Below are 26,251 nucleotides of genomic sequence, written 5' to 3' on the forward strand. Positions count from 1 at the left end.
CTTAGTTGGCAGGTCAATTGGAGCGGGCACTAAAAGGGGTGAAAAGCTTGACAAGGCTGATGCATCTTGACCCAACAAGCATCAGATGGCCTCCTTGGATCAGGGAGTGAGGACAGAAGCAAGATTTTATTAAAATAAAAAAAAAAATCTTGTCTGGAGGGCTTGCATTTCAATGGGCTCTAGATTTGCATATTTTAACAATAACCCTGTTCTTCTGTCTGGTCAGGACTGCTGGCTGTCTCTCTAAAGGGCGATCACTGCTTCAATAAACCCTTGCTAATCCAAAGGTACAACACTGCTGTGCGCTTGGCTCGAGGGCAGAGGATTAAAAGGTCTTTTCCCTTTGGTCTAGAAACAAGTCTGAAAGCGGATGACCCACTTCCAGCCTCCGGGCACTTCTGCCAGACCCAGGGACTAGGGCAATGATGCCACTTGAGAAAGGCTTTGGTCATCCATTTGATGAGCATGTTAAATCGCACATGCGTGTGTGCATGTGTGTTCCCTTGTGAGTACACATACCCACATGTGTGTGGAGCAAGGTCAACTTCAGGTGTCATTCCACATTGTCTAGTTTGCTTTTGTCTGTCAGTTTAAAATAGCTATATGACGGACTTTGTCTCTCTTCACAACCCCTTCCCTCTCCCATTGGAACCTTTCTTCTCAACAAGTTCCCCTTGTACTTCCAAGAAATGGACTGCTTCAGGGATCCATTTGTCAGGGGCCATGGTAATATTCTGTGCCCTTCCCCAGGCTTAGTGTATGTGATGCTGAAGTGAACACAGGTTAGGTTTTTTTGTTTTTGTTTTTTAATATATTTATTTATTGTGTATACAATATTCTGTCTGTGTGTATGCCTGCAGGCCAGAAGAGGGCACCAGACCCCATTACAGATGGTTGTGAGCCACCATTTGGTTGCTGGGAATTGAACTCAGGACCTTTGGAAGAGCAGGCAATGCTCTTAACCTCTGAGCCATCTCTCCAGCCCCACAGCTTAGGTTTTTGAGGCAGAGTCTCTCACTGACCTGGAACTCATCATTTTGGTTAGGCTGACCGACCAAGGAGCCCCAGAAATCTGCCTGGATCTACTTCCCCATCACTGAGATTGATTATAAGCACATGCTGCCAGGCCCAGTTTTTCACATAGGTCCTGGGGATCATTCTCGGGCCCTCATGCTTGTACCACAAGTACTTTAGTGACTGAGCTATCTCCAAGTCCTCAGTATGACTAAATACCCATTTTCTGTGGCCGTGACTGGACCCTGGATGTGCATCAGAAACAATATGTCGGTGGGCCTTCCCTTATAGTGTAGAGACAGGCAGTAAAGAAACCATCAAGTAGTCTGGGACCAGAACATTCCATCAATGCCACTAAGCAATGAAAGAAAGAACAGGGTGGGAGCAGACTTGAAAAGACAGCATATATATTGCAGGACCAAGAGGGGAAGCCAAGAGACCACAGGAGGGATAGGAGGCCAACACACAGAAAAGAAACCAACAGCAGCTCAGCCCTGGAAGTCTGCACCCTGACAGGCAGCCAGCTGCCCTGGACAAGTCATGGTGGGTTGCTATGGGTGCCACTGGGGTGTCCACAGTCAGGCCTCGCTGACAGTGATAGGCATGTTTCCTTGAACCTCTAGCCCTTCTCTTACGGAGTGATCCATATGCAATTTATTAAGGAGGCAATTAAAGCAGTAATATTTTATAACAAACTACAAATGAGGCACACAGCCTTCATATTTCCCCTGAGAACCTTCCTCACCAGGGCAATGGAAACCCCCAGGCGAGGGCTCAGTGTTTCCTCCAACTGTGCCAGAGCCCATGAGACACAGCCTGGAGTTGAACCCAGCACCACATGAGATCTTGACCTCTTGGCAGTTTGAGACAGATACTTTGGTCATTAATGTGTTAATTACATTATTTGTGTGGAGGTAAAGTTCAGGGAAGGCAGCATGGGGAGCCACACACTTTTGTTGCCAGAGAATTTATGGGGGAGTTCCATTTCTCTGACCATAAAGGGATCCTCAGCTCCAGATTTGCATGTCAGCGGCTGCCCATCCTTAGTCTCTCTTCTCAACAAGTTGCTGGAGTCAGTTGACAAGCATGGTGGCACTGGAGAGATGGAAGCAGGAGTATTGTAAGTTGTAGGCTGGACTACATGGTGTAATCCTATCTCCCAAAGAATGTGAGGGGACGCAGGAGACAGGGGTTGAAGAGCATCTCTTAAAGAAACACCTTTGTGTGACATTTCTACTCTCAGAAAGCACACAAGCTTAGAATTTAGAACGTCCCTACCTTGGAATCCTCGAGGTTTTGCTCTGAACTTGTGTTTTTAAGTGATGTTCTGGGGTATGGTATAGTTTAGGATCTCTGCTCATGCAAAGGCTGTCTCCTGCCATTCGCTGATCCCCACACATCTGTATCCTGGATGTTATCTGCACCAGCCAGCAGTGGGCAAACTCTAGGGGTCAGGATGGAACACACTCATCTTTTGACAACCCAGGCTGACTGTGCTGTGACCTGGCTGGTCTGTGCCCTTTACACCAGCACTGGTCATGTCCCGGAGACAGCATACCACACACTGAGATCCCTTGTCCCTGCCCTGGTAGTCTTCGCCTGAAAACCAGGGAGCACCTGGGGGCTCCAGACTGCCAGTGGGAAGGGGAACCCGGAATGAAACACAGAGGGCTAGCCCTTTGAAATCAGGCCAACTATGCTTTTTCCTACACCACAGGGCTATTTCTGCCCACAGACACAGGAAGCAGGAGACGCTAATCGTGCCTGTCCTATAATGGGCGCTACCTTCCTGTATTCTTCTACCTTCTTTCATCCCGACCCCCAAGCCAAAATAAGTTACTACTCATCACACATGCGCACACGTGATCCAGGAAGGCTCAGTCGAGAGGTTAGGTCTGGCGGTACCAGCTTCTCAGAAGGGCCCATGACCTAATGAGAAATTATTTCCCTGTCATCAGGAAAATAGAAGCTGGATGGGGACACAAGAGGACAATCCTAGGTCACCTCCAGAATTGGATTTTGAGAGCTGTGGGGCAATGAGGGATGCAGGAAGGCTCAGCCTCATCCCAGATATCCATATAAGCCTTCAGGGAGCACACGGCTGCAGAAGGTGCACATCTCTCCCTCTGATGATGGGGCACAGTTGATTGTTTAGGGACCCTGGGATGCCCAGGCTGGCCCCGCTCTAGAGATTGTGTTCATTGCAGTCCAAAGAACCCTTTAAAGCTTGGGGAGAGGAAGTTTGTACAAATAAAACCAGGCTCTCACATGAATCCCGTGAACAGCCGGGCAGGCACCAGGAGGAACCGAATTGGAGTGTTAATCAGAGCCATCTTCCTGAAGATGGATAGTGGCCCTGCGCCCTGGCTCTCAGGGATCAAGCAGCAGAGACCTGTGAGGAGCTGATGTGGCAGCACGGAGCAGAGACAAGGCCACAGGGATGCAGGAGGGGAGATGGAGTCAGAGAGAGGAGCCTGGCCCGTCTGTCAGTCTGCTGTCAGTCTGTCTGCCCATCAGCCACAGGTCTCTACCTATCCAGAGAGCCACGCCAGACAGGTGAAGCCTTTTGACCAGCTCAATCATCGTATTTATTCTAATTGTATCGTAATCGTCCCCAAGGAGCCGGGTTCAAATGAGCTTGACATTATTAAAATTTTAATGCCCAGTTTTCATAGCTGAATGAATATTTAAAGGGTATGTCCCAGCGTACATTATGATGATGAAGAAATTAATGGAATGTCTTGTTTAATGCATGGTTATGTGTTGATGCAAAGAGTGGCAGAGGGAGGGGCAGGGGACAGGGAGACACAGTCAGAGGGAAGGGGCTGGGAAGGAGCCACCTGCCTGCCCACCCTCTGCCATGCCAAGGAGCAAAGCTGGCCCTAAATCCTGACCTGGTGAGACTGGCTCACTCTGGACACATCTCTCTCCAAAACAGAAGCAGACGTTGACAAGACTGGACCTGGGTGTGGCAAGGACAGAAAGGGGTCAGCTCCCTTCTGACCGCAGCCACCTGTGCAGAGCTCAGGAAACTACCACACTCAAGTCAAATCAGCTTGCTCTTTCTGAGAGGACTCTAGCGGCAAGACCACAGTTCCCAAGTAGTCTCCACAGAGGCTGGCACAGGAACCTCTGGCTCCTTAGGGAGCTGTTCCTGGTCCAGGGAAGGTCACCCCTGTCTGGGCTGTCAGCCCACCCCAACCCGGAGAACAGGATCCAGAATGAAGAACACACCTTATGAAAATGACACACGGGGACTTTCTCGGGGAGCTCACACTGGTGGAAGGTGTTGACAGATGACAGGCAACTGTGAGAAAGGAAAAAGTGAGGACCAGTGAGGGCCTGAGGAACAATGTTAGCTGCAGGGAGAGAGCAAGGTAGCCATTGCCTCTTCAGGTCTCTCTTTGATTATCCCGCACGCCACAATCCCCCCCTACACACACACACACAGTCTCTCTCCCCTTCCTTTGGTGTCCTCCTGGCTCCTCGCTCCCTGTCGTACTCGGCCTTGTCATCTCTTACCATCTCTGCAGCCTGACTTGGTACCCTCTACCCAGGCCAGCTTGCTCTGCCCACACTTCCTTCCTTAAGGTGGATCTTCCTGCCCCAGCCTCCTGTGGGGCAGCCTCCACCCCACAGTCAGCGTTTGACTTCTGATGTAAACTAAGAAAGTCTGAGCCTGCACGCTACCTGGGCCACCCTGGCCAGCATTTGAGGCGAGCCCTGCAAAGGATGCTGGAACACTCACCACCCTCAGTTGCAATGGGAAAGACAAAGTGGCTCCGGGAATCTCAGCTCAGCGGGAGGCAAGTCAGTTCTGCTCCGATACTCTGTGTGGAGAAGCCATGGGTGCCCAGCCTGTGGCTGAGGTTTAAGTTACAGGACAGTGAGAACCTAGATTCCCGCCAGGAAGCCCTCAGTGAAGCTGGGGAGAGGCGTAGTCGGCAATGAGGAGTGAATGAGCCCCCAGTAAACTTACGGGGAGGTCTATGTGTATCGTCCAGGCCTGGCGTGGGATGAAGGAGTCTCTGAAGGGGATATGCCAGGCCTAACTCAGGAGTATAAGCTGGACATTCTGAGTGGTCAGGTGCCGCCGAGGACAGGGCCAGGGAGCGGCTGCAGAGGGCAGGGTGTCTAGAGTGGATGGCTCCATGCACATGAAGAAACTTTCAACACCTTTCTGTTTGTCACGGAAATTAGGACATATCATGTCAGAAGGATTTCTGTCCCAGACCCTGGCAGCCTGTAGGGCTCTTCTGAAGATGCTGGCCTAGAACTCAGAACCTCCTCCCAGAGGCAGAGCCATCTTCCCTCCACACTGTTACTAAGGATAAGGACGCTGCTCACACACAAGGTCTTGTCCACACCTCTGCCTGCCTTGCTCAGACAGACTGACACCCCTCCCCGCCCACCAGTGCTCTTCCCCTCAGCTCTTCATCCTGGTTAGGGTCTCCTTAGGCCACCCCTGAGCCCACCTCACCTGGTTCCCAGCACCTTCCAACCCCAGTAGCAGCTTTCCAGAACACTGGGCTCGTGCTAGGGCTTCCATTTACTGTCTATGAAACGCTGGGCTGATGTCGTCATCTCCCTGAAGCTCTGCTTCCTTGACTGCAGTGACTCTATTCCCATGTATTCTAGTGGGTATCATAATCCAGCAATCTGATGCATGCAGCCTAAGCCCCCCGCCTCTCGTAAGTGGCTCTCCACCCTCAAGTGTGCATTTTATCTGGAAAAGGGCGGATTCCCTGTAAGATCCTTCCCTCAGTCAGACCTCATGGACCAGATTTGCTGGGGCTGCTGGGTACAAGCTACTTGTGTGGTTTAAATTACCAGAATGCATTTCTCACTGCCCTGAGGGATGGAAGTTCTAGAACAAGGTGTGAGCGGGTTTGGTTTCGAGTGAAGTCTTTCTTCCTTGAAGAGGGTCACCTTGATGCGTCCTCAAACGGCCTTTTTCCGTGTGCATAGGTCTCTGTGTTTCCTCTTTGTCTCATAAGGACAGCAGCCATGTGGGACCTGCAGTTATTACTTAATGTAACTGTAGTCACCTCCTTGATGCTCTTTGTTTTGCCCGATACAGTCACACTGCGGGCTCCAGCTTCATCGTTTGAATCAGTCCACAGTGGGGACCCTGTTAGCCTTAGAGAAAAGAATGTGGAGCAGGACACTGCAGGCCCAAGGAATGGACTTGAGGGAGGACAACATGGAAATGTGGGAGAGAATGCAGGAGACAGTGGGAGAAGCGTCTACACCAAAAAGTTTATATACAACATGGCGGCCCAAAGAATGAATCTGTACCAAATTACCCTCGCTACCTGGACGTTCTGTATGCTCCACTTACTGTCTGGCCCTTCCTGCCCATGTGGGCAGGGTCCCTAACAGAAAGCTAGTCATTGTGTCCCTGGTAGTGTTGCCCTTGCGTCTCCTGGTAGCCTTCTCATCTGGTTCCTTCCAGCAAGACAGAGATAATATTCCTGACCTCAGAGAACTGTCTACTTTGAAAGCACAAAGTCTGGAGAGAGACAGGTGTGAGAGAAAACATGGTCATAACTGGGTGCCTGGGTCCAACTCTGCTAAGCCCTCAGATGGGGAGGGGGAGTGTCCCAGGTAGGTCGTGAAAAGAGACAGCTGGGGCTGGAGCTCTGTGTTAGAGCTCTGGTTAGCAAGCCAACAGCCTGAGGTTCAGTCCTCAGTGAGATGCTACACTTGAAACAACAAGCTAGGAGTGACCAAACTCTCCCCTGGGTCCTCTCTCCCGTAGTGAGATTCCTGACTGGCCTTCTAGATATTTCCTTCCCTTCAGACTTTGGAACGGACTGTCTGGCTGGGGATCCAAAAGCACCCTGACATGCTTCCACACTCTGGCGGTTTGCTGTGCTACGACACTCCTCCTGTGGCTGGAGGGCTGGAGTTTTTTCATTCACCCCCTTCCAGGGCTGTCCATCACGACCTGGCGGCAAAGCAGAGCTGCCTGGCCCCCAGAGGCCCATTTTGCTGGCCTTGGCTCCTGCGTCTTCTCCTTTCCTGTCTGTCCTCACTCTGAATCTTGGATGCTGCCTCTGTCCTTCTTTGTGTGGCTCTGCCCTTCCCTTGGCCTCAGCTTCACCTTGCTGAGTCACAAACATCCTTCCTGCAACCCCCAGTTGTCTCGATGCAGCCAAAACTCACTTCAGATCCTAGACTGGGAGGCAGGAGGCAGCTTGTGACTGCTGGTCTAGGCCCTGGAAGGGAGGGGAACTGGCAGCAAGGTCTTAAGGCACTGTGAAAGCAAGGGCAAAAATAATCTTTGCAGACCCTGCCACAAGGCGGCCTGGAGAAGCACGTGACTGCCTCTTGGCCTCTGCTTCTCTGTCTTTAAAATGGGGGTGCTTTCGCCGCTCTCCTTGTCTCTTGGGGCTTGTTCTTGTGACAGAAACCCAACTACAAAAAAAGGGGTCATGGTGGGGCATACAGGAGAAACATGGTGAAGACACAAAGAACTCATTGTGTGCTTTTCATAATTTTTATTGTCTGGAATATGGCGGGAACCCACGGCTGGAGAGACCTCTCTAGTACCTTGAAGCTGGGGTTTAAACTGCGGTTTGAGCCAAGATGCTTGGAGTTTAGAGACCTCTAGTGGCCAAGTGTAGTATTGCGCCAGTTTCAGGCAGTCCCGTGCCCCAGTACCCTGAAACCACAGAATAAGAAAACCACAAGAATAAGAAAACTAGTAGTGTCTGCTCCACCATCGGCGGACCTCTTTGACTTCCTTCAGGAACCCCAGACACAGATGTGGGAACCAACCCCCCTGCCACCTCTGTCTCACAGGCCAGGCTTAGAGATGGCAGGGCCTGAAGTCAGACACCAGCAGGAACCAGCTCAGCAATGCCAGTTGTACTGAGGGACCTAAGGCTGGACCACAGGTGTGCCTCGGGTACAGGAGGGCCTTCTGGGTAAAGAGAGGAGAAACGGGCATGCGATCACCCTTAGATTCTGGTATCAGGCTATTGAGAGCTATTCAAAGAAGGAGGAGCCGTATAGCTTCTCGAACCCAGTGAGCTTTGGAGGACGAGGTGGTGGACGAAGACAGGCACTTTGGGAGACTGTACCTGCTTGTCTCTAGGTGTTTGGGTTCTCAACGTAGGCGTGTCTTGCACACTGCATCTGTGCACTTGAGCACTTTGGCCCCAGGCTCCCTGTAATGTTGTCCCTCTACTCTGTTGCAGATGAACCGGCCGATCCAGGTGAAACCTGCGGACAGCGAGAGCCGAGGAGGTAGTAGCTGCCTGCGCCAGCCCCCTTCACGTGAGGGCCCACTTGTCTCTGACCCCTCCCCTTCTCCTCCCTTCTTCCCACCCTGTCCGGCTGCAGCGACTCCCTACCTCTTCCTCTTCCTGCTGCTTCCCCTCAGGTCTGAAGGCTAAGGGCAGGCCTTTGTTGTTCTGGGTGACTGACATGGAAAGATAACAGGGAGGGGCTAGGCGACCCAGCCTGCTGGTGGGAGGGAAGGGTGTAAATACTGGTCTAGAGAAACAAGGAGCCAAGTAAGAGCTATCCTTTCCCATCTTCTTAGTTAGGCAAAAAAGAGTGCCTGCCTGAGTGCTGTCAAGGAAAACTCTCTGTGATGGGATTTGAACACTGCCCTCTGAGAGACACAATGCTTGCAATCTTGATCTAGGAGGAGTCAAGGCTGTGAAGGAACACACCTGAGAGGGGCTGTGGTGGGGTGCAGGCCACACAAGGCAAACATGGTGGATCTGAGCAGGCAGACCGATGTCTGGAAGGGGACAGGGAAAAGGACATAGCTTTACCCACAAATGTTCACCCCATGCACACATATGTGTGCACACACATGAAAGAGATAGATAGATGATAGATAGATAGATAGATAGATAGATAGATAGATAGATAGATAGATGATAGGTGATAGATAGATAGATAGATAGATAGATAGATAGATAGATAGATAGATGATAGATAGGAGATAGATAGATAGATAGATGATAAATAGATAGATAGATAGATAGATAGATAGATAGATAGATAGATAGATAGATAGATAGATGATAGATAGATAATAGATAGATAGATAGATAGATAGATGATAGATAGATAGATAGATAGATAGATAGATAGATGATAGATAGATAGATAGATAGATAGATAGATAGATAGATAGATAGATAGATAGATAGATAGATAGACTACCCCAGAAGCTCTGCCCTGTGAAGACAAGACATGTGCCTGTCATGGTCAGCTCTGTTACCAGGCAACAATTCTCCTGGAAATTCAGTGCCTTTGCAGTAATCATGTTTCCCACCTCCGCTGCAGGGTGACCTGTGCCCACGCTGGGCACAGTCTAATCTCTAGGTGCCCTCTAGGTAGGATCCCCCCATGCTGGAGTGCGAAAAGAAAGTAAGAGCAAAGGATAAAGAGCCTCGAGCATCAAAGGTCAGTCCTCTGCCACCCAGGCTTGGCCTCTGTCCATAGCCACCTGCCTTTCCCATGGTACTGAGAAATAGGAGACACCTCAGCCCAAGAGAGAGAAGGGAGCCGCAGCCTCTGCTAAGCTCCAGACTGGCAGCCTTGAAAAGGAGGGTGCCGTTCTTTCTGCCTCTCGTGGAGTTGGTCTTCATTCAGCCTCCAGCTCCACACTTACTTTCACTTGCCTGACCTCAGCACCTAACAGTGCCCTCAGGAATGTGGACACATTCAGTCCCCAGTCAGACCCAGGACCCCCCCCAAGGGGACACTGTCCTACCCACCAATGGCAGGTCCCCACCTAAACATGCACAGGCTCAGCAGGTGGTGAACTGAGCAGCCACTCATGAGCAGGAAACCCTAGGGAATAGGGAAAGGGGAAAGGGCACTTGCTTCCCGCCTTGGCCAGCAGTGAGAGATCTTGGCCGCTCTTCTACCAAGGCAGGGTATCTCCCAGAGCAAGAGCTGCCAGGGGGAGTGTCCTAGCTCCGGTTACTACTGTGATGAAACACCAAGCTCAAAAGCAAGTTGGGGAGGAAAGGGCTTACACTTGCACAGTCCATTATTGAAGGAAGTCGGGGCAGGAACTCCAACAGGGCAGGAACCTGGAGGCAGGAGCTGATGCAGATGCCATGGAGGGCTGCAAACTGGCTTGCTCTCCAAGGTTTGCTCAGCCTGCTTTCTTAAAGCACCCAGGACCACCCGCGCAGGGGTGGCCCTCCTCACAGAGGGTTGAGCCCTTCCTATCATCGCTAATCACAAAAATGCTCCATGGTCTTGCCTGCAGCCTGATTTTATGGAGGCGTTTCCTCAAACAAGGTTTCTGTCTCTCAAATGACTCTAGCCTATGTCAAGTTGACATAAAACTAGCGAGCACATAGGGCTTAGAGAAGTCTTCCTACAGCGTCCATTAGGCAAGAGGGAGGGTGTGGGGATGAAACGGGGCATCGGTTTATTCCCAGCTACCTTCCGCCTCCTGCCAAGTCTCCTGGCGTCTTCTGTCAAGCCTCCCACTGAGGTAGAATGTGACCCGAGTGCTCACTGCTCCCTCTCCAGACTCAGGAACTTCTGCCCCTGGCTTTCGCCACTTACTAGCTTGGCCAGCCACTAAGGGGATTCGCTTTTCTACATCCTCCTTCTCCCCTAAAAGCTTATAAGAAAATAAAATAGACCAAAGACACTTGAAGCTCAGATTCAGCTGTCCTGAAGGGAATCTGCTGTGACTAAAGGTGGCACTGATCCCAGAAGACTCCCATGAGCCCTCTGTTTCAAGCTGCTTACCTGGCTCAGGCCCCTCTTGACCTGAGCTTCAGGTCCTCCAGCAGAGCTCAAGCAGATGCCTGGGGCCTACCAAAGGCACCTCATGTCTTAGGGCATGAACACATCTCCCCCATGGCTCACTGAGCAACCCAAGGACCCTGATAACTGAAGTATAATATACTCGGGTGTAAAGGGCCGAAGGGAGCAAACCCACGTGGCTCCTGTTTCCCACTCTGGATCCCTCCTTGATGGAGGCAGGATCACGTCCTGGCTCAGCCTCACCCAGGGCTGAAGAGACCCATGGCAGGGATCAGGGTCTCTCTTAGAAATGGTCTCTAGAAGGCAGACCCGGTGAGAGCAGGGTGCAAGTTACCCAGACGTGCAGCGCCTCACTGAACCGTATCCGGGGAGCCACACTACCGAGGGTAGCTCTCAGGCCCAGGCAGGCTGCTTGGACTCTCCGTGCCTGCAGTGAACGCAGAGGGGGACAGCAAAAGAACTCGGAGGAGACAGCACGAGGAACTGTGACTTCTAGACTTGAAGGGAAGGGATCCCCAGAGCTAGGGAAGAAACCGGGTGGCCCAAACAAGGAAGGCTGCACCTAGAGAAGCCTCAGAGGGGTCAGGCAGGCCTGGCCCCAGCAGGTTCTCCAGAGCCAGCATGGGCGTGGGACATCCCCTCAGTCCCAGCCCAGCTGAGTGCCTGTTCTAATGCTCTTCACCCATCCCTTGCCTGGGAGGCAATTGCTCTCCAACTCGAAGCTGCTAACCTCATCCCTTTCTCCCATATATCTCCTGCTCTGACACTTGCCCCAAGCCAGATTAATCAGCTCTTTTATTCTTGCTGCGGTGGAAGGGGGTGGGGGGAGAAGAGCCAAACCTAAACATCTATCTATTAATTGCATATTCAATATTAAACAGGGAGATGGTCCTGAGTCAGCACTATCACCAAGCTATTTTTTTTAAAAAAGAAAGTTGGTTTAAAATAATTTAATATCCATTAAATATTTCTTGTAAGGAAGGGAGGGAAAGGAAGGAGGGAAAGGTGGGAATTATTAAAGGAATGAAGAGGAGGAGAGGTGTGGAAGGAAGGGAGGGTGGGGTGGCAGGGAGGAGCGAAGTAAGTAAGAAGGAAGGATGAGAAGAAATGGGTGGGGCAGAGGAGAGGGCTCCTTCGGGAAAGGGTTTGAGTCATGAGGACCTGAGATGGAGCATCCTAGGCAGACAGCTGAGCATGTGAGGGGCCTGTGATCCCGTCGCTGGGTCATAAAGGCAAGACGTGCAGAGAGAGGAGGCTCCCGGGCTTCTCCACCAGCCAGTCCAGTCAATAGGTGAGCTCAGGTTCGGTGAGAGGCCCAGGGTCTTATCACAATAAGGTAGAGTTATGGAGGAAAGTATCCACTACCAGCCCCCATGTGTGTGCACGTGCGTGTGCGCACACACACACACACACAGAGGCATGAACACACGCAACTTTTTTTTAAGAAAAAACTGTGAGAGAAGGAAACAGGAGCTGGGAGAAGGACCTTGAGGGATGTATGTGTGTTAGAGCTGGGAGGGCAGGAAAGGAAGCACCCCAGGAGCAGGTGGTGCTGCTGGGTCCCACCCAGTCCTACCCAGGCTGCAGCTACATCACAGTCCAAGCAGCTCTGCTCCCAGGTCACTCAGTATTCCATAGACTTAGAAACCGGGACACGTGTGAGCCTCTGTGATCTCCACCCAGCTGCCTTCTGGGTCAGTAAAGAGACTTTGGCTGGAGGAGAGCTTCTCCCCACACCCCAGCACAGAGAAGCGACTGCTAGCTCAGGTACCCCAAGGTTCCATTTCTCATTCCACTTCTTGTGCTTCTAGATGCATCCCATGGTCACATGCGGTTCTGGGAACGGGCATGGGGAGGTGTCGAGGGAACTGTAAGTGTAAGGGCGCCTTCTTCCCTGCGGAGCTCCAGTGCAGATGAGGTGCAGATGAATTGCTTAGTCAGGCTGACAGGAACAGGAGCAGGGTTCTTCCCCTCTTCTCTTCTAGCCATGAGAACCAACGAGAAGCCTGGGTCCATCAGAGCCTTGGGCTAACAGGTCACTGTTCCCAGATGCCCGGACTAAAGCTGACAGGTCTGGCCTTGGAAGGCCTCCAGCCGAACCAGGAGTAAGGTTCCCGTCTTCCAGGGTGTGCCCCACTGTCCTCTGTGCTTAGCTCTAGAGAAAGCTCACAGGCAAATAGACACAAAAAGTAGAAGCCGCTGTGGCAGAATCAGGCCTAATTGCTTAAAGACATGACCAGATTAAATCAGCAGTCGCCTGACCTTTGGCTGGAATAGGTTAAACCCACATTAAAAGGACAGGCCAAGTCTCTTCTGCTAAGCAGGCTGTATTTTCCCCAGGCCAGGGAAGGGAGACTGAGATGGTAGCCTGAGAGCATCCAGAGGAACACCCAAGGAGTTCAGGTGAGCAAGGCAGGAGGGGGGAGCTTTTTGACCCCCACCCCCAATCCCTCCCCAGCTGCAGGGCCTGAGGCAGACTAAGGAGGGAAGGAGCCCTGAGCTATGGTGGAAAGGAACAGGGAGAGCTAGCTCTGTAAGAGTTGTTGACACACCCCCAAGGAAGCTTCCAGAAAGTGGAAACCTCTCCCTCCCCAGGCCTCACAAATATTCCAGTCCTATCTGCTCCCCAGTCTTCTTTTGTAGACTCTACCTCTCCACTTCTCTCTCTCCCTTTCCCCCTCCCTCTCTCATTTTTGTATCCCTGACTGTCTATCTCTGCTAGAACTATACAGGGTAGGGAAGGAAGGGGAGGATTGTGGCGGGTGTGAGCCCCACCCTCACCAGTCATTAGGTTTCCCTTGCCTCATGCCACCCCAGGCAGGGGCCGGCCGAGTCAGCGAGCTATGCTCTGATAGCCTCTTGTTGCCCCCAGTCCACAATGGCATCTTCAGAGCATCCTTTTCCTCATGGCAGACACACCAGTGTGGCGGTGGAGTCCCGCTGGGCCAGCTAATGAGGTTGGACATGATGCCTGTGATGCAGATCCCAGGCCCTCCCTGAGGCCACGTTCCCCACCATAAACCCAGGCCCCATTCCCTCCTCCCAGCCCCTCCACCATCTGTAGCCCCATCGGGTCCTGTGGCTTTTGAAATCCTATTACTTTTCCTCATTTCTCCTCCAAGCATTATTCTGTTTCTAAGCAGGCAGACCACGTGTGGTCTGTAAGGGTTCCCAGAGGCTTTGGGGAACCAGCTGAGGGGTATGAGTCCAGGCAGGGCAGCTGTCTGCTCCTGCAGTGGTTCTGGCCCAGGCACACGGCTGAGAGAGACCTACGGCCATAACTATCGACCTCCAGATGCTGCATTTCCCACTTCCGGGCTCTTCTAACAATCCAATCCTCTTACGCTCCAAAGGCCATTTACAGTGTGTTCTGATGGAATGGACTTGCAGGCTGACCCTGCTTTGTGGAAATGCACCATAAAAAGTGCCCATTTTTCTGTCTCTAGAAGCAATGAATGACTCACTGGCCAAGGGCTCCTGACAGAACAGAAGCCCCTCCGGGTTCTGCGGAGGAAGCCCTGAGGCCAGGCGGGTGGGAGGGTGGCAGAGCAGAAGAAGGCTGAAGGGCAGTGCCACCAGCCTGAAGCTATCCTGGGTCTGTAGATCACAGGGCTTTGTCCTGATTCCGCACACACTGGCCTCTAGTTTGGAGCTGCAGAGGATCAAGGCTTGAACAGAGTTGACTCTCACCAGCAGAACGTGACAGGTGGCTGAGGCCTCACAGCAGCCACCTAAAGGAGCTGTTTACCAACACTTTGGAGCACAAAATGTTCACACTTTAACATCCCCTGCACCTTCTGAGTCTCCACAACAGTCTTGGGAGCTGGACTGGACAGTACACTCTGCCATCTGTGTGCATTTGTGTGTGAGTACGGATGTGCTTTGCTCGTCCACCAAAACTTGCTTCAGAACTGGGACTCCCTGGATCCTGGGGACTGTAGAGTACCATTGTCTTCCTTTTAGCTAGTCCCATGAAGGAGATACCATGGCAAACCAGGGCAGATAACTTCACTTTTGTCCAGGACACCAAACCATGTAGGCCTGGAGAGGCCCAGGAACCAGTCTACCCCAACCCGTGGGTCTGCCCCTCACCTAGTCCCTCCCAATTTTATGAAGAAGCAACTGGAAAAGAGCAATAGCTCAGTCTGTGAAGAGTTTGCCACACAAGTGTGACAACCTAAATCCAATCTGCAGAATCCACATGAAAAAGCTGAGCAAGGTGGCTCACATGTGGTCACAATGGTGGACAGGTAGACAGGTCCTTGAGGCTCACTGCTTTCCATGAGTTCAAAGCCAGTAAGAGATGCTCAAAAACAGAAAAGGGGGGGAGCTGGTCAGCAAGATAGCTCAGTGAAAAAGGGTACCAGCACCTGCTGCCAAGCTGGCCACGCTATGACCCACATGGTAGAAAGAGAGAAGAGATCCTTTCTAGCTCGTCTCAGACCGCCACACATTTGCGCTCTGCCCTTTCCCCAATGAAGCACACAGAATTAAAAAAAAAAATTAAAAGAAGGCCAATTGAGATTTAAACTAAAACCAAATTGTTTAAAAAACAAAGCAAACCAATGTGGGTAGCATCTGAGGAACAAAATGTTAGGTTAACCCAAGCATGCATGCATACCACCACCGCAACTCTCTCTCTCTCTCTCTCTCTCTCTCTCTCTCTCTCTCTCTCTCTCTCTCTCTCTCACCCCCCCACACACACACAGAGTGGGGGGGGAGAGCAGAACAATTCCACAGCCCCCTCCCCCACCAAGTCTCCTGTGTCAGGCCTATTTTGACCTCCTGTTACCATGGGAATTTCTCAGTTTGTATCATGTTTTCCCATGAACCAACCAACCTCAAAGCCCATGTCCCATTTTCATTTTGGACTATGTTGAAGGCAAAAACCCCACAGCAATGTTTATCTCGAAGGTAGGATCACAGACCCAAGCCTAGGCCCATCATGCCCTATGCATGCAGCCTGAAAGATCTGAAGTGATCAAGAGAGGGCAAACCTATGACTAAGCCATACCGTCCAACCAAAGCGTGGCCTCCCTACCGGTAGATCAAGTTCAATGACTCATCTACAAACCCATTTGTGCAAGGCTCATTCTACCTTGTGACTTTTATTCTCAAACCCCCAATTTTCTGACTTAAAGGAATCTTTGTCTCCTTTCTTTCCCCACTGGAAAAGGAGTTTTGAAAGCTGAGGCCCCTCTCTGGTAATTTATACAGCTATGGCAGACAGATCCGTGAAGTCAGGTCTTTGTGGCTGGGGAGGTGACTCTATGGGGAAGGGTCCCCAGGGAGGCCCCAAGGCACTCCAGTGGGGCAGACACACATTATAAATACATCTGTAACTCCCACCACAGGTGTGAAAATATAATTAACTGCGAATCTGCTGAATGCAAATGGACTCTCAGTTTTCAGCTGGGGGAAGGCATGCGGCTTGATCTGCATTTTGGTTCTAAAGTGGGTTTTTCTGTTTTTGTCTTGTTTTGTTTTGTTTTAAGCATCAAAGTTGAGACTCAAGCTCCTCAACAAATTCCCTCTGGTCCCAGCTAATTTAGCAAACAACGGTTTCAGGGGAAATGGGGTATTAATCATAGCAAATGGCCTTCTGGATGATATTTAAAAGTGCCTCCTGCCTGTGCGCCTGGGAATAGGAATGACAGAGAGAGGGGACTGGGCCCCCTCTGGTGAACCATCCCTTTGCATCCTGTCCCCTGCACTGTGTGAGCACACAGGAGGGTGTTCTCACTTCTAGGGAAGATGGGGACAATGAGAAAGAGGAAGTGGCAGTCCTCAGCATAGGAGCGAAATACCCAGTGGTTCTCGGGCTTCTGATACAACTCACCAAGGCCGTTTGATAAGAATATGGGCACGGGTGGGGGTCACAGGGGCAGAAAAGAAAGAGGGAACAGACTGTGTAAACCAGAGATAGGAGTATGAGGTGAACCCAAGCAGGTGAGGGTCTCCCGATGAGCAAGCGTGAAGGGTTTAGGTAAGGTGTGGAAACCCTGATTTTCACAAGGGGCTTTGCACAGAGGTGTTTAGGTAATGGGGAGCACTCTTAGACCCGAGGGTTAGGGAGTAACATGGTACAAGTGGTGTTCCTGGGTTGTTCAGCCATGTGGAGCAAGGAGCCCGAGTAAAGAGCTGGACAGACAGAGATAGGCCCAAGCTTGGCATCTTCGTTCTGACTCTAGGCCCCTGCCTTCTTCACAAAGCTATCCACTCTGCGAGCTGCATGCTCTGATTGCAAAGGGGAAGATAACCGTCCCCTAAACTTCTTTTTGCAGATGGAACATAGTAGGAAAACGTGGGATGTCCCCTCATGGTAGCTGTAGCTGTTGTCGTGTTATTTTTAGAGACTGGTATGTGAGAAAAAAAAAGAGATGCTAGCAGGATGAGGACCTCTGATGAGGTGCGGTGAGTCAAGCGCAAACTGAGATTGTATACCACCCGCAGCTCCACTGGGTTAGGTATGTGAATTACCGGAAAGGAGCAGGACAGGGGAGGCTCCCCAGAGGTGGTGATAATGAGATAATAAGGAACACACGGGCTGTCACTGCAAAGGCATGCAATTGGAGACGAGGGTGGCAGGTATGTGGGTGGCTTTCCAGATATTTTTAAATCTGGAGAAGAATGGGTTTGGTTAGAAAGGTGTGTCTACTTAATGGACTAGAGGAACTGGACGTGTGTGTGTGTGTGTTGGTGCATGCGTGTGTTACGGTGCATGTGTAAAACCCGGAGGTGGACTAGTAGGAGTTGGTCCTCTCCTTCTACCCTATGGATCCTGGGAGCTGATCTGAGGTCATCAGACTTGGCAGCAGGTACCTTTCCCAAGTGGGCCATTTTGCCAGCCCTACCTTGTTTTGTTGAGACAGGTTCTCTCACTGGTCTGGGCAATGTCAGAGTAGAGAAATATGGCTCTAAAATAGGACTGCAAGCTTGGGCCAAGGATACTTGTGAAGAGATGGGAGGCCCCAAGTCACTCTTATATATACACAAACACAAGTAAGTATAGGTGTGCATGCTCATTCTTCTGGATCCAAAAGGCCTTGGAGCTTGTCAATGTATTCTAGAGTCTGCCCCTCCTGGCCTAGGGTTAAAGATCCAGGGCTTTGTCAATGCATGCAGCAGGAACTGCTGGAACTCTAGAAGACAGACAGAGACAGTGGTCCTCCAATACTGCCACTGAGTCACTCGGCACTTCTAGCATGAGAACCTTACACCTGGCAGCAGCCCCATGGCCTTGATTGGGCAGCTCTCAGTTTATGGAGCGAGAAACAAGGGCTGGGAGAGCGTTCACTTCCTGAGACAGACAGCAATCATTAACCTTTCTTGTCTCGATCCTTCTGGTCACCTCCACATCTTGCTCACTTCTCATGGAGCTTTGGGACTTCTCACAACCACTCACCCAAATGCATATCCTCTGAGCCTCCAAACTCACCATCTTATCCACAGTGAGGAGGCTGGAACACAGTCTACAATGGCTTCTCTTATTCCTTGTCCAAGCTTTTGGGGAACAGGGGTGCAGAGGACTTCATAGAGTTTCTAAGGCTGGATATACTTAGGTGCCACTCAGCTGATAGAAGAAAGAGCCTGTCTGTGGCCATGTAAGTGTGGAGACCAGCTGGAAGAAGCAGGCAGTAAAAGCCCATGGAAACTCCACTGAGAAAAAGCAGCCTGAATCACCAGGGCCTTGCCCATCTGGAATGCAGGATTGGAGACATCAAGAGGGATCCATGTTAAGGACAGCCTATGTTCTCAATACCCTGAACGCCACAACCCATCCCTGGGTAACTGGTTTGGGTGTCTCAGGATGCTTGAAGTTTATGTATAAATGGCCAGTTGCAGTAACTTTCCACACCAGAGGGTACCCCTTAGCCCGCAGAGCTTATGAACCATAAGACAGATGCGTGGCTCTAGGAAGCTAATTTCCAACCTCTGCTGGGTGCTAGGCTCTGGAGAAACTCACAGGCTAGACTGGGGAGATCTGTTGAAGTATATGCGCAGTGGAGACAGTGTGTGCCAGAGACAACCAGAGCAGTCTGAGTAGCCTTCTGGAGGCTTCTCCACGTCGGAGAGGATTCTAAAATGAAATTCCATCGAGATAAGAGATGCAAGCCCCACAGCCTCTAGCTTGTCCAGGGACAAACAAGAAACCGGGTGGTTCAGGAGAAGAGCCCTGGGAATACCAGAGTATGTGTTGGAGTCTGGCTCCTGGAGGAAAAAGAGAAGGCCTGGGTTCTATGGAAAAGTTTGGGTCCACAGGAACTGGACGTGGGAAGAGGGCCAACAACAGGGAGGATGGCCATTTATCAGGAGAACAAGAAATCCATGCAGGCTCTGGCCACGAGGATAAGCAAGAACCATGAGAATAAAGATTCAGGAGCCCTTCCTCAGTAGGAAGTAAAAGTCCAGGTCCAAGCAACCTCTCCCCTAGGATCTGCTACCTCAGTACACATCCATCCTTACAGCACGCTTGACTCTTCCCAGTTACCCAGCTCCGTGCCACCAGTCCAAGCCCTCCTCACTCTGCCCTGCTGATCTGTTTTCTCCAGCGGTTCCCTCACTGCGTCCACAGCTCAGACACCCTCTTCTGCCCTCTGCACGCACGATAAAGTCAGGCATGATGTTAATTTCTCATCTCCATGGAGACTGTTCTCTTCTTAAAGAGAGACATATCCACCATCCTCAGAGCTCGTTTGGGGATGGGTACCAGTCTGTGCTTGCTCCACAATGCCAATCTTGTGCCCATGGCTGAAAATGCTCTCCCCTCCCTAGCTGGGCCAGGTGGCGAAGCAGCCTACACTTCGGGCTTCCTACCCGCTCTGGCCCCACAAGCTGAGGCAGGGGTGGGCAGGGGGCTGGAGCCACTGACATTGGCATTCTCCTTGCCGTACATCTTAATAATTTAATGGCTATTAGCAGGGCCACTGTTGTGGGGGAGGGGCACCAAAGGAAGATTTATAGAGAGAATTCACTCCAGGTTGGGGTTTTGTCTTCCTCTGTTTTCCTGGCATTTATCATGCATGTTTTAATTTGGATCGGAGAGTTGCTACCATCTGGCCATTATCGCAAAGAAATATTCATTTTCGCTGAGTGACACAGGCTCCATTCATCACGGAGCATGCTGATTGCTCTGCGAGTGTGGGCTGCACTTTCTCCTTCACTAGAAATGAACCTTGAGCTGTGGATGAGGTCCAATGTGCCTGGAGCAGTACAGGGTGACAGCCACCACTGACCCTCCCAGCCATGCTGACGCTGAAAGGAAACAGTGGGGGTTGGCCTACTGGGGTCTTGGGGGCTCCTTCTGCCTCACCCTGGGCTCTTGACAATCAGTCCTTCCAGCAGCTCCTCTATCTAGGGTAGTCGGGTTTCAGAAGTGGCAAAGAGCAGCTCTCTGCTCTCTCCTTGGACATTGGCTTCTGATGCTGTCCTGCCTAGGGTCGAGTCTGCCTATGCAATTTTTCCTTACCAGCGCTCTACCTGAGAAATGCCAGTACACGTCAGGACCAGGCTCAAGGAAGCAGGAACTCTTCCTTTGCCTTTCGTCCTATGATAGTGGCACGGGATCAGACCTGGGGAAGAGATGAGTGTGCCTCCCTCTATGGCATTTCCTTTATTCCAGCCGCCACTCAGCAGGGCACAGTAGCAATGCAGGCTGAGAGCCTCTGGAACGTGAGCTCACAGACCTAAGGCCTGGACTTTGAAGGGAGTGGTAAGGCATTCCACCGCTGGGCAGGGTCTCTCTCTCCAAATTCCTTTGGTCCTTCAGGGCCGCAGAACAGACACAGGAGGAAGACCCTCTCTTCAGCTACTGCAAGGCACAATCCAGAGCACTCACAGCTGCTCAGGTCCCTCCTGGGTTTCCTGCCATGATGGGGGTAAAAGTGCAATAAATAAAAATTAGCATGTCTCCTGTGAGGCCACTCATATGGACTCAGTGACGACTGGGATTCCTAGGCATGAAAACATGGACAGAGCTGTGACCCCTTCCTCAAACTTCCGCTAGACATTTAGGAAAGGAAGGAGTAAGGGATGGAAATGACACCATGGAGTGAGAGCTGCCTTGCCAGAGAGGTGAAATTTGGCAGGAGAGCTTCCACCTGAGGAAGTTAACCTCTCTTGGGTCTAGACAGATACTCAGTGGCTGATACGTATTTCCTGGAATTCTGTCCAGGAATTGTGACCAGACCCAGGCTGAGGTCCTGATACACCTGCCTCCACCCGGTCACAGGACTGAGGTTTGACCCTGAGGGCTGATCTGAGTACAAGGGCAGCCTTGGGACAGCCCCCCCACCCTGCCCCCTGTCTTTCCCAGCAGGAGGCACATCATACGTGTAGGACTGCCCAGTTGTACAGAGGAGGCAAATAAGATGCAGGATTCACTTCTGCTCACACAGGAAAAAAGGCCAAGCCCTCTGACTCCCAGGCTACCTGACTCTAAGCAGCACCCCTTTGAGACCCTAAGGAGTCAAGACAGCCTTGATCACTGGCCACCCTAAGCCAATTGGGAGTCTCCTTGCATTCTAGATGTGGCGACTTGCCCACCTGTCTCTCTCTAGACGGTTCTTTAGTCCAGCATTTGTTGAACTACGTTGGCTGTCCCTTAAGGACTTTGTCCTGCCTTCCCCAGCGTAAGGGCTTGGTGGCCTGAGCTGTGGAAGATGGAGCTATTCCTTAGAGGGACAGAGGGGGTAGGGCTGAGCTCTCGCTACCAGCATGCAGCACTCCCTTCCTCCCCTGGAACTCTTTCAGTGACACCAACAGCTCTGAAACATCTGCTCCTCCATCCCGGGACCCAATTTGAATAAATTATCCCGACGTGGAGGCAGCCTGTTATTAATGGCTCGAGATTTATAAGATGCTTTAGTTTAATAACGCTGTGGCCCGGCGCTGCGCCACTCTTGGATATTTTTATATTTTGCCCTTCCCCTGCTCCGGAGTCGCGCCACCCGCAGCCACCTCCTGGGCTGAGTCCCGGAACACTTCCCTACATACTGGTCACCCACCACAGCGCCCAGTGTACAGTGGTGGCGCCCAATGCCACCAGCTCCTGCCTGCTCCCAGTCCTCTCTCCGGTGATAAACGCGTGCGCAGGTCTCCTTTACGGACCTCCTCGCACAGATGTGAGTTTGGGTGCTCCTGGCCCTGCTCTTGCTCAGTGAAAGACCAGGCGACTAGATGGGAAGGGTGAGGCCCTGAACAAACAGTCCTGTGCCCTGCGCACACGGTGCTCCTCTCCTCGCTGTTTGTATACTCTCCCTTTGAGAACATGGCTGAAACCTGGGGTTTCCCCAGTTTGGGAAGGCTGCTGCCTATTTCTTCACTCAAAGCATTTGGTTATTCCTTCTTTAGTTTGTCCTTCCGGTAACGACCCTCATCTCTCAGTCCTGAATCCCTCCCAAATTAAATGCAATGTTTATGTTTCTACAAACCCAGCTGCATGCTTCTGCAGTTCACTGCCTCCCTTGTTAAGGGTCTCCCATGGTGCTCACCTATGGCTAGCCCTTCTGGAACCTCTCAAGTCTGGAGAACTGTAGGTGTTCCCCATGAATTTTTAGCATTAGCCTCCCCACAAGTGTGTGTGCCTATCTAAGCGGGTGAGGTCTTCTGCAAGAGCAGGGAGGGCATGCTCCAAGGAGAAAGCAGGCTGAGGGCCTGCTAGCTGTTGATGAGGGGGTGGAAAAAGCTGACTTTCGGATAAATAGCCAATGTCCCCAGCATGTCCCAAAGTAATGTAGACCAGAGGCTGTGATATGCACAGACATGGGCCTCGAAGGCTGGGCGCGAGCTCAGGGGCTCCTCCCCACTCCAGACACACATGTTCCACAGCAATTTAAAAGCCTGCTGCTGGAAACACTCGTGAAAGACCGTGTTTGAGAGTGGGAGAGAAAGGCATGGGACCAGCCTACACGCTCCACTCCCTGTGAGTCTCAAAGTCACTGACATGGCAGACCCCAGCGGGGTCTTGAAAGAGCTTTCTCTGCCAGGGTCAAGCTGAAGCATGTGGCTTATGGTTCCCAGGGGGCATGGTGTGGGATGTGGAAGGGAGTTCAGACTGTACCCATCTTATCTTCCCACTACCCTCTCCCCATGTCCCTCCACTGGGTTCTGAAGGCTACTGGAAACCTAGCTCTTGCTGCTTCCCATTTGGGCTAATGTAACCAAGGGACTCTTGCCTTTTGCTAAGAGCCTCACCATTAGAACATAATTACTGCTTAAAATGACCTTTAAAATATGTTTTAAATTCAAAATGTCTTTAAACCCTCCACCGAACACCATTTTTCAATTTCAACAACTGTTTTCCTTTTGGGGAGAACTGAGGGGTGGGTGGTGGATGAAAGAGCCTTCCTTCTGTGGATTTCAACTATTAATCTCTCCCCACTGCAGGGGAAGCCTTGCAGGAAGGAGGCCAGCGAGGGTCTGAGTAAACTGGTTGACATCAGAACGAGATCTGTCCTTGCTCCCTGCTGGTTCAGCCTCCTCAGACAGCAGGCTCCACTCACACCCCCACTCCCCAGTATCTCTGTCTCCAGCCTCCAGCCTGACTTGTCCTCACCTGAATGCACTTCTACCCATTCTCTATCCCACATAGTGCCTGGGAAGTCCTCTGCTTTGCTGAAGGCCCCAGAGAGTCTTGAAGGCCTTTCCTGCCGTGGCCATCCTTAATCCTGTGGCTTCTTGTTCCTGGGAACATGTTCTGCTTAACAACCTGCCAGGGCCCCAACTCCTGCAGAATAGTACCTTCTTCAGGCTCTGTAGCTTTTGTATTTGGCTGCGACACCTTGCTCCATGAAGTGCAAGAACAAGAGAATTCATCAATTCCCATACCGTGCCATCGGCATTGTATTTATAACATCGATTGAAGGCAGTGGCTTAGACAGTCTATAACAGCGATACAGCCACTGGAGGAACCCTTAGCTGCCAGCGCCTTCTGGCTTCGAGTAGGGTCTGAAGGAGAAGGGCCTTCAAGCAACCCCCAGGGCTTGTGGGATAGGAGAAGGGCAGCATAGGTAAATTCCCAGGGGAGGGTGGAGCTGAGCTGGGAGAAGACTTCTGGTCCAACCTCCTGCTTTGCACCATGCAGCCCATCAGCATGGGCAGAGAGAAAGAGAACAGGGCTTGACGAGAGTTGCATGGCTACCCCTGGGAGTGCTAGCTGGGAGCTGGATGCAGTGAGTTTGCCCAGAAAGATGTTGGTTTACTAGAGGGAGTCCTGTCTCTTCCTTCTTGGGCAGCATCTGCTGGAGGATTGGACAAGAACAAGTAAGATCATGCATGGTCATAAGAGGCATTTGGGGAAATGTCTAGTGATTGACCCTCCCTACAGCTTGAGTCACAGGAGGTTAACACTGGAGTCTTCCTGTTCTCTTCCTGGACTCTCCATTACATTATGACCCTAGCAAGGGCTTGGCAGTGGCATTTAGACGTGACATTATTTGGCCTGCGCCTGCTGCCTCTCTGATGCTTGATAACCTGCTTCCTTGCCTCCTGGGTGTCCCTTCGACATCCTTGTTCCATCCCTTGTTCTAGCTTTTCCTCTGATAAACATTGCTCCCACAGATGTCACTTCCACTTACCTGTCTCAGCAACCGCATCCCTCTTGCCAAGGCCCACCCATCTGTCATGTGTTTATTGTATTCACACCTCCATCTTTTCTTAATCTTTGTTCATCTCTCTTCCACTGTGAGATAAGCTCTAGGTCGTGAGGGACTCACTGTTCCCCTTCTGTCTCTGCACCTTGAACAAGGCTTAACCCAAAGCCAGGGCACAGGAGGAATGGTTAAATTCACAGAACAGGAACTTACATGCACTGGCAAGAGAGAGAGGGCTGGCGTGGGGTCCAGGGAAGTGCAAGCAGAGAGTATCAATAACAGCAAGTTTACGGAGCCGAGGTCCAGAGGCTTAGCTCTGTCTGGTGGAGTTAAGGATTTAAGGATGCTCTGAGCAGTTTTTTTTTTTAGAGAAGGAATGCTGGCAATGGATCCAGAAAGTGAGAGGATTTGAGTGGTGAAGGCTGGTGGGTTTTGAGTATTAGGCCCAAGAACGAATTGCCAGACAGCCCTGTGATCTAGGGGAGAGTGTGGGTCAGGCTGTTGGCCTCTAAAATGGGAGGCAGAGGTGGTAGCTACATCCCAGGACTGTGAATATGACTCAGAACCTGGCCAGTTTCCAGGAAACTCTATGCTAGCAGGCAGAGAAATGCATTTGAGAAAACAGAATTGTGAGAGTAACTCTGAGGCCTCAGTTGCCATGGCAACGTATCTGTAAATACTTAACTGCAAACATTAAGTGACACTGGAGGAGTGAAGCCCACCGCTGCAAAAGTCCCCAGCCACTGCCTTCCATCACCTCCCTTCCCATTAACCCCTGTGTTCCTCATTCCTCGCCCTTGTTAGCCCCACACAGTGGGAGAGCATCCAAAGGTTGGCTCTGTTCCTGTCTTGGTTTCTTGTCTGGTCCTTGGGACCTTGTCTCCTATGAGGTCCCCAGCTGCAGGTGCCAGGCTTCGGAGTCACAGGGAATGAAACCATGAAACAATGTAGAAATCAAGCAAAGCTTTGCACTCATGAGGTTGAGAATCCCCAGAAAATGTAAAGCTCCTCCAAGGCAGGACCAGATTGAACAGGTCCGGTTCGTGAGGGATGGAGTGGGGGTGGGGTTCAATGAAGTATGGGCAGGCTTGCCCTGTCTCTCCCTCCCCTCCCCTCACCCCTCTCTCAAGCTGGCCTTGAACTCTCTACACAGCTGAAGATGACCTCGAACTTATCATTCTCCTCCTGTCCCCACTTTCCAAATGCCAGGCTTCTGGTCATCTGCCACCACACCTGGTTTATCTGGTGCTGACTGTTAAACCCAGGACTTCCTAAATGCTAGGCAAGCACTCTACCAATCGGGCTGTATCTCCAGAGCTCCACTCCCAGGAAGCTTTTCAATCATCCAACTGATTGTTCCAAACACGTTAGGCAACACAGCCGCCTGCCAGGCCCTGTGGTAAGTGCCAAGGGCTTGACCCTCTTCCTCTCCAGGCTTCAGAGACAGCCGGAAGAGCGAGCTCAAGGGGAGAGTACCCAGAGAAAGGAAGAGAGGTCATGACCGTCCTCCCTGGAAGAAGGGGCATTGGCAGATCTTTGGGCTGTTTTATGAACATTCTGGATGCTCCTCCATGGCAGGTTTCAGCTGTGGGCCCCCAAGATCCCATGGCCAGGTGTTCCTACCTGTTATCCACCAATTATACCTGCTAGAAGACTGAACTATGATTGATGGCTAGAAAAAAAAAACAGAGGGGCTGACTTATGAGCTGTATCTTTACCAGCTTAGAGACTCGTCCTCAGGATGGAGGTAAATGTTGCTTTTAAAATAATAATTATATAAGCCGGGCGGTGGTGGCACACGCCTTTAATCCCAGCACTCGGGAGGCAGAGGCAGGCGGATCTCTGTGAGTTCGAGACCAGCCTGGTCTACAAGAGCTAGTTCCAGG

General features: G+C 51.4%; 1 protein-coding gene across 43 annotated transcripts in view; it reads left to right on the forward strand.

The window, feature by feature from the left end:
• Window positions 1-26,251, forward strand: part of Celf4 (CUGBP Elav-like family member 4) — a 288,000-nt gene that overhangs the window by 211,260 nt on the left and 50,489 nt on the right. For 25 of the 43 annotated variants that reach the window (XM_057788378.1, XM_057788401.1, XM_057788360.1 and 22 more), the window contains exon 3: window positions 8,220-8,298. In XM_057788378.1, coding sequence (XP_057644361.1) covers window positions 8,220-8,298 — 79 coding nt within the window. The remainder of the gene's footprint in view (window positions 1-8,219; window positions 8,299-26,251) is intronic. The other 18 variants (XM_057788361.1, XM_057788387.1, XM_057788379.1 and 15 more) reach the window with 1 other exon arrangement.

This window comes from Chionomys nivalis, chromosome 14 (genome assembly GCF_950005125.1).
Source record: "Chionomys nivalis chromosome 14, mChiNiv1.1, whole genome shotgun sequence".
In the NCBI taxonomy this organism is placed as follows: Eukaryota; Metazoa; Chordata; class Mammalia; order Rodentia; family Cricetidae; genus Chionomys; species Chionomys nivalis.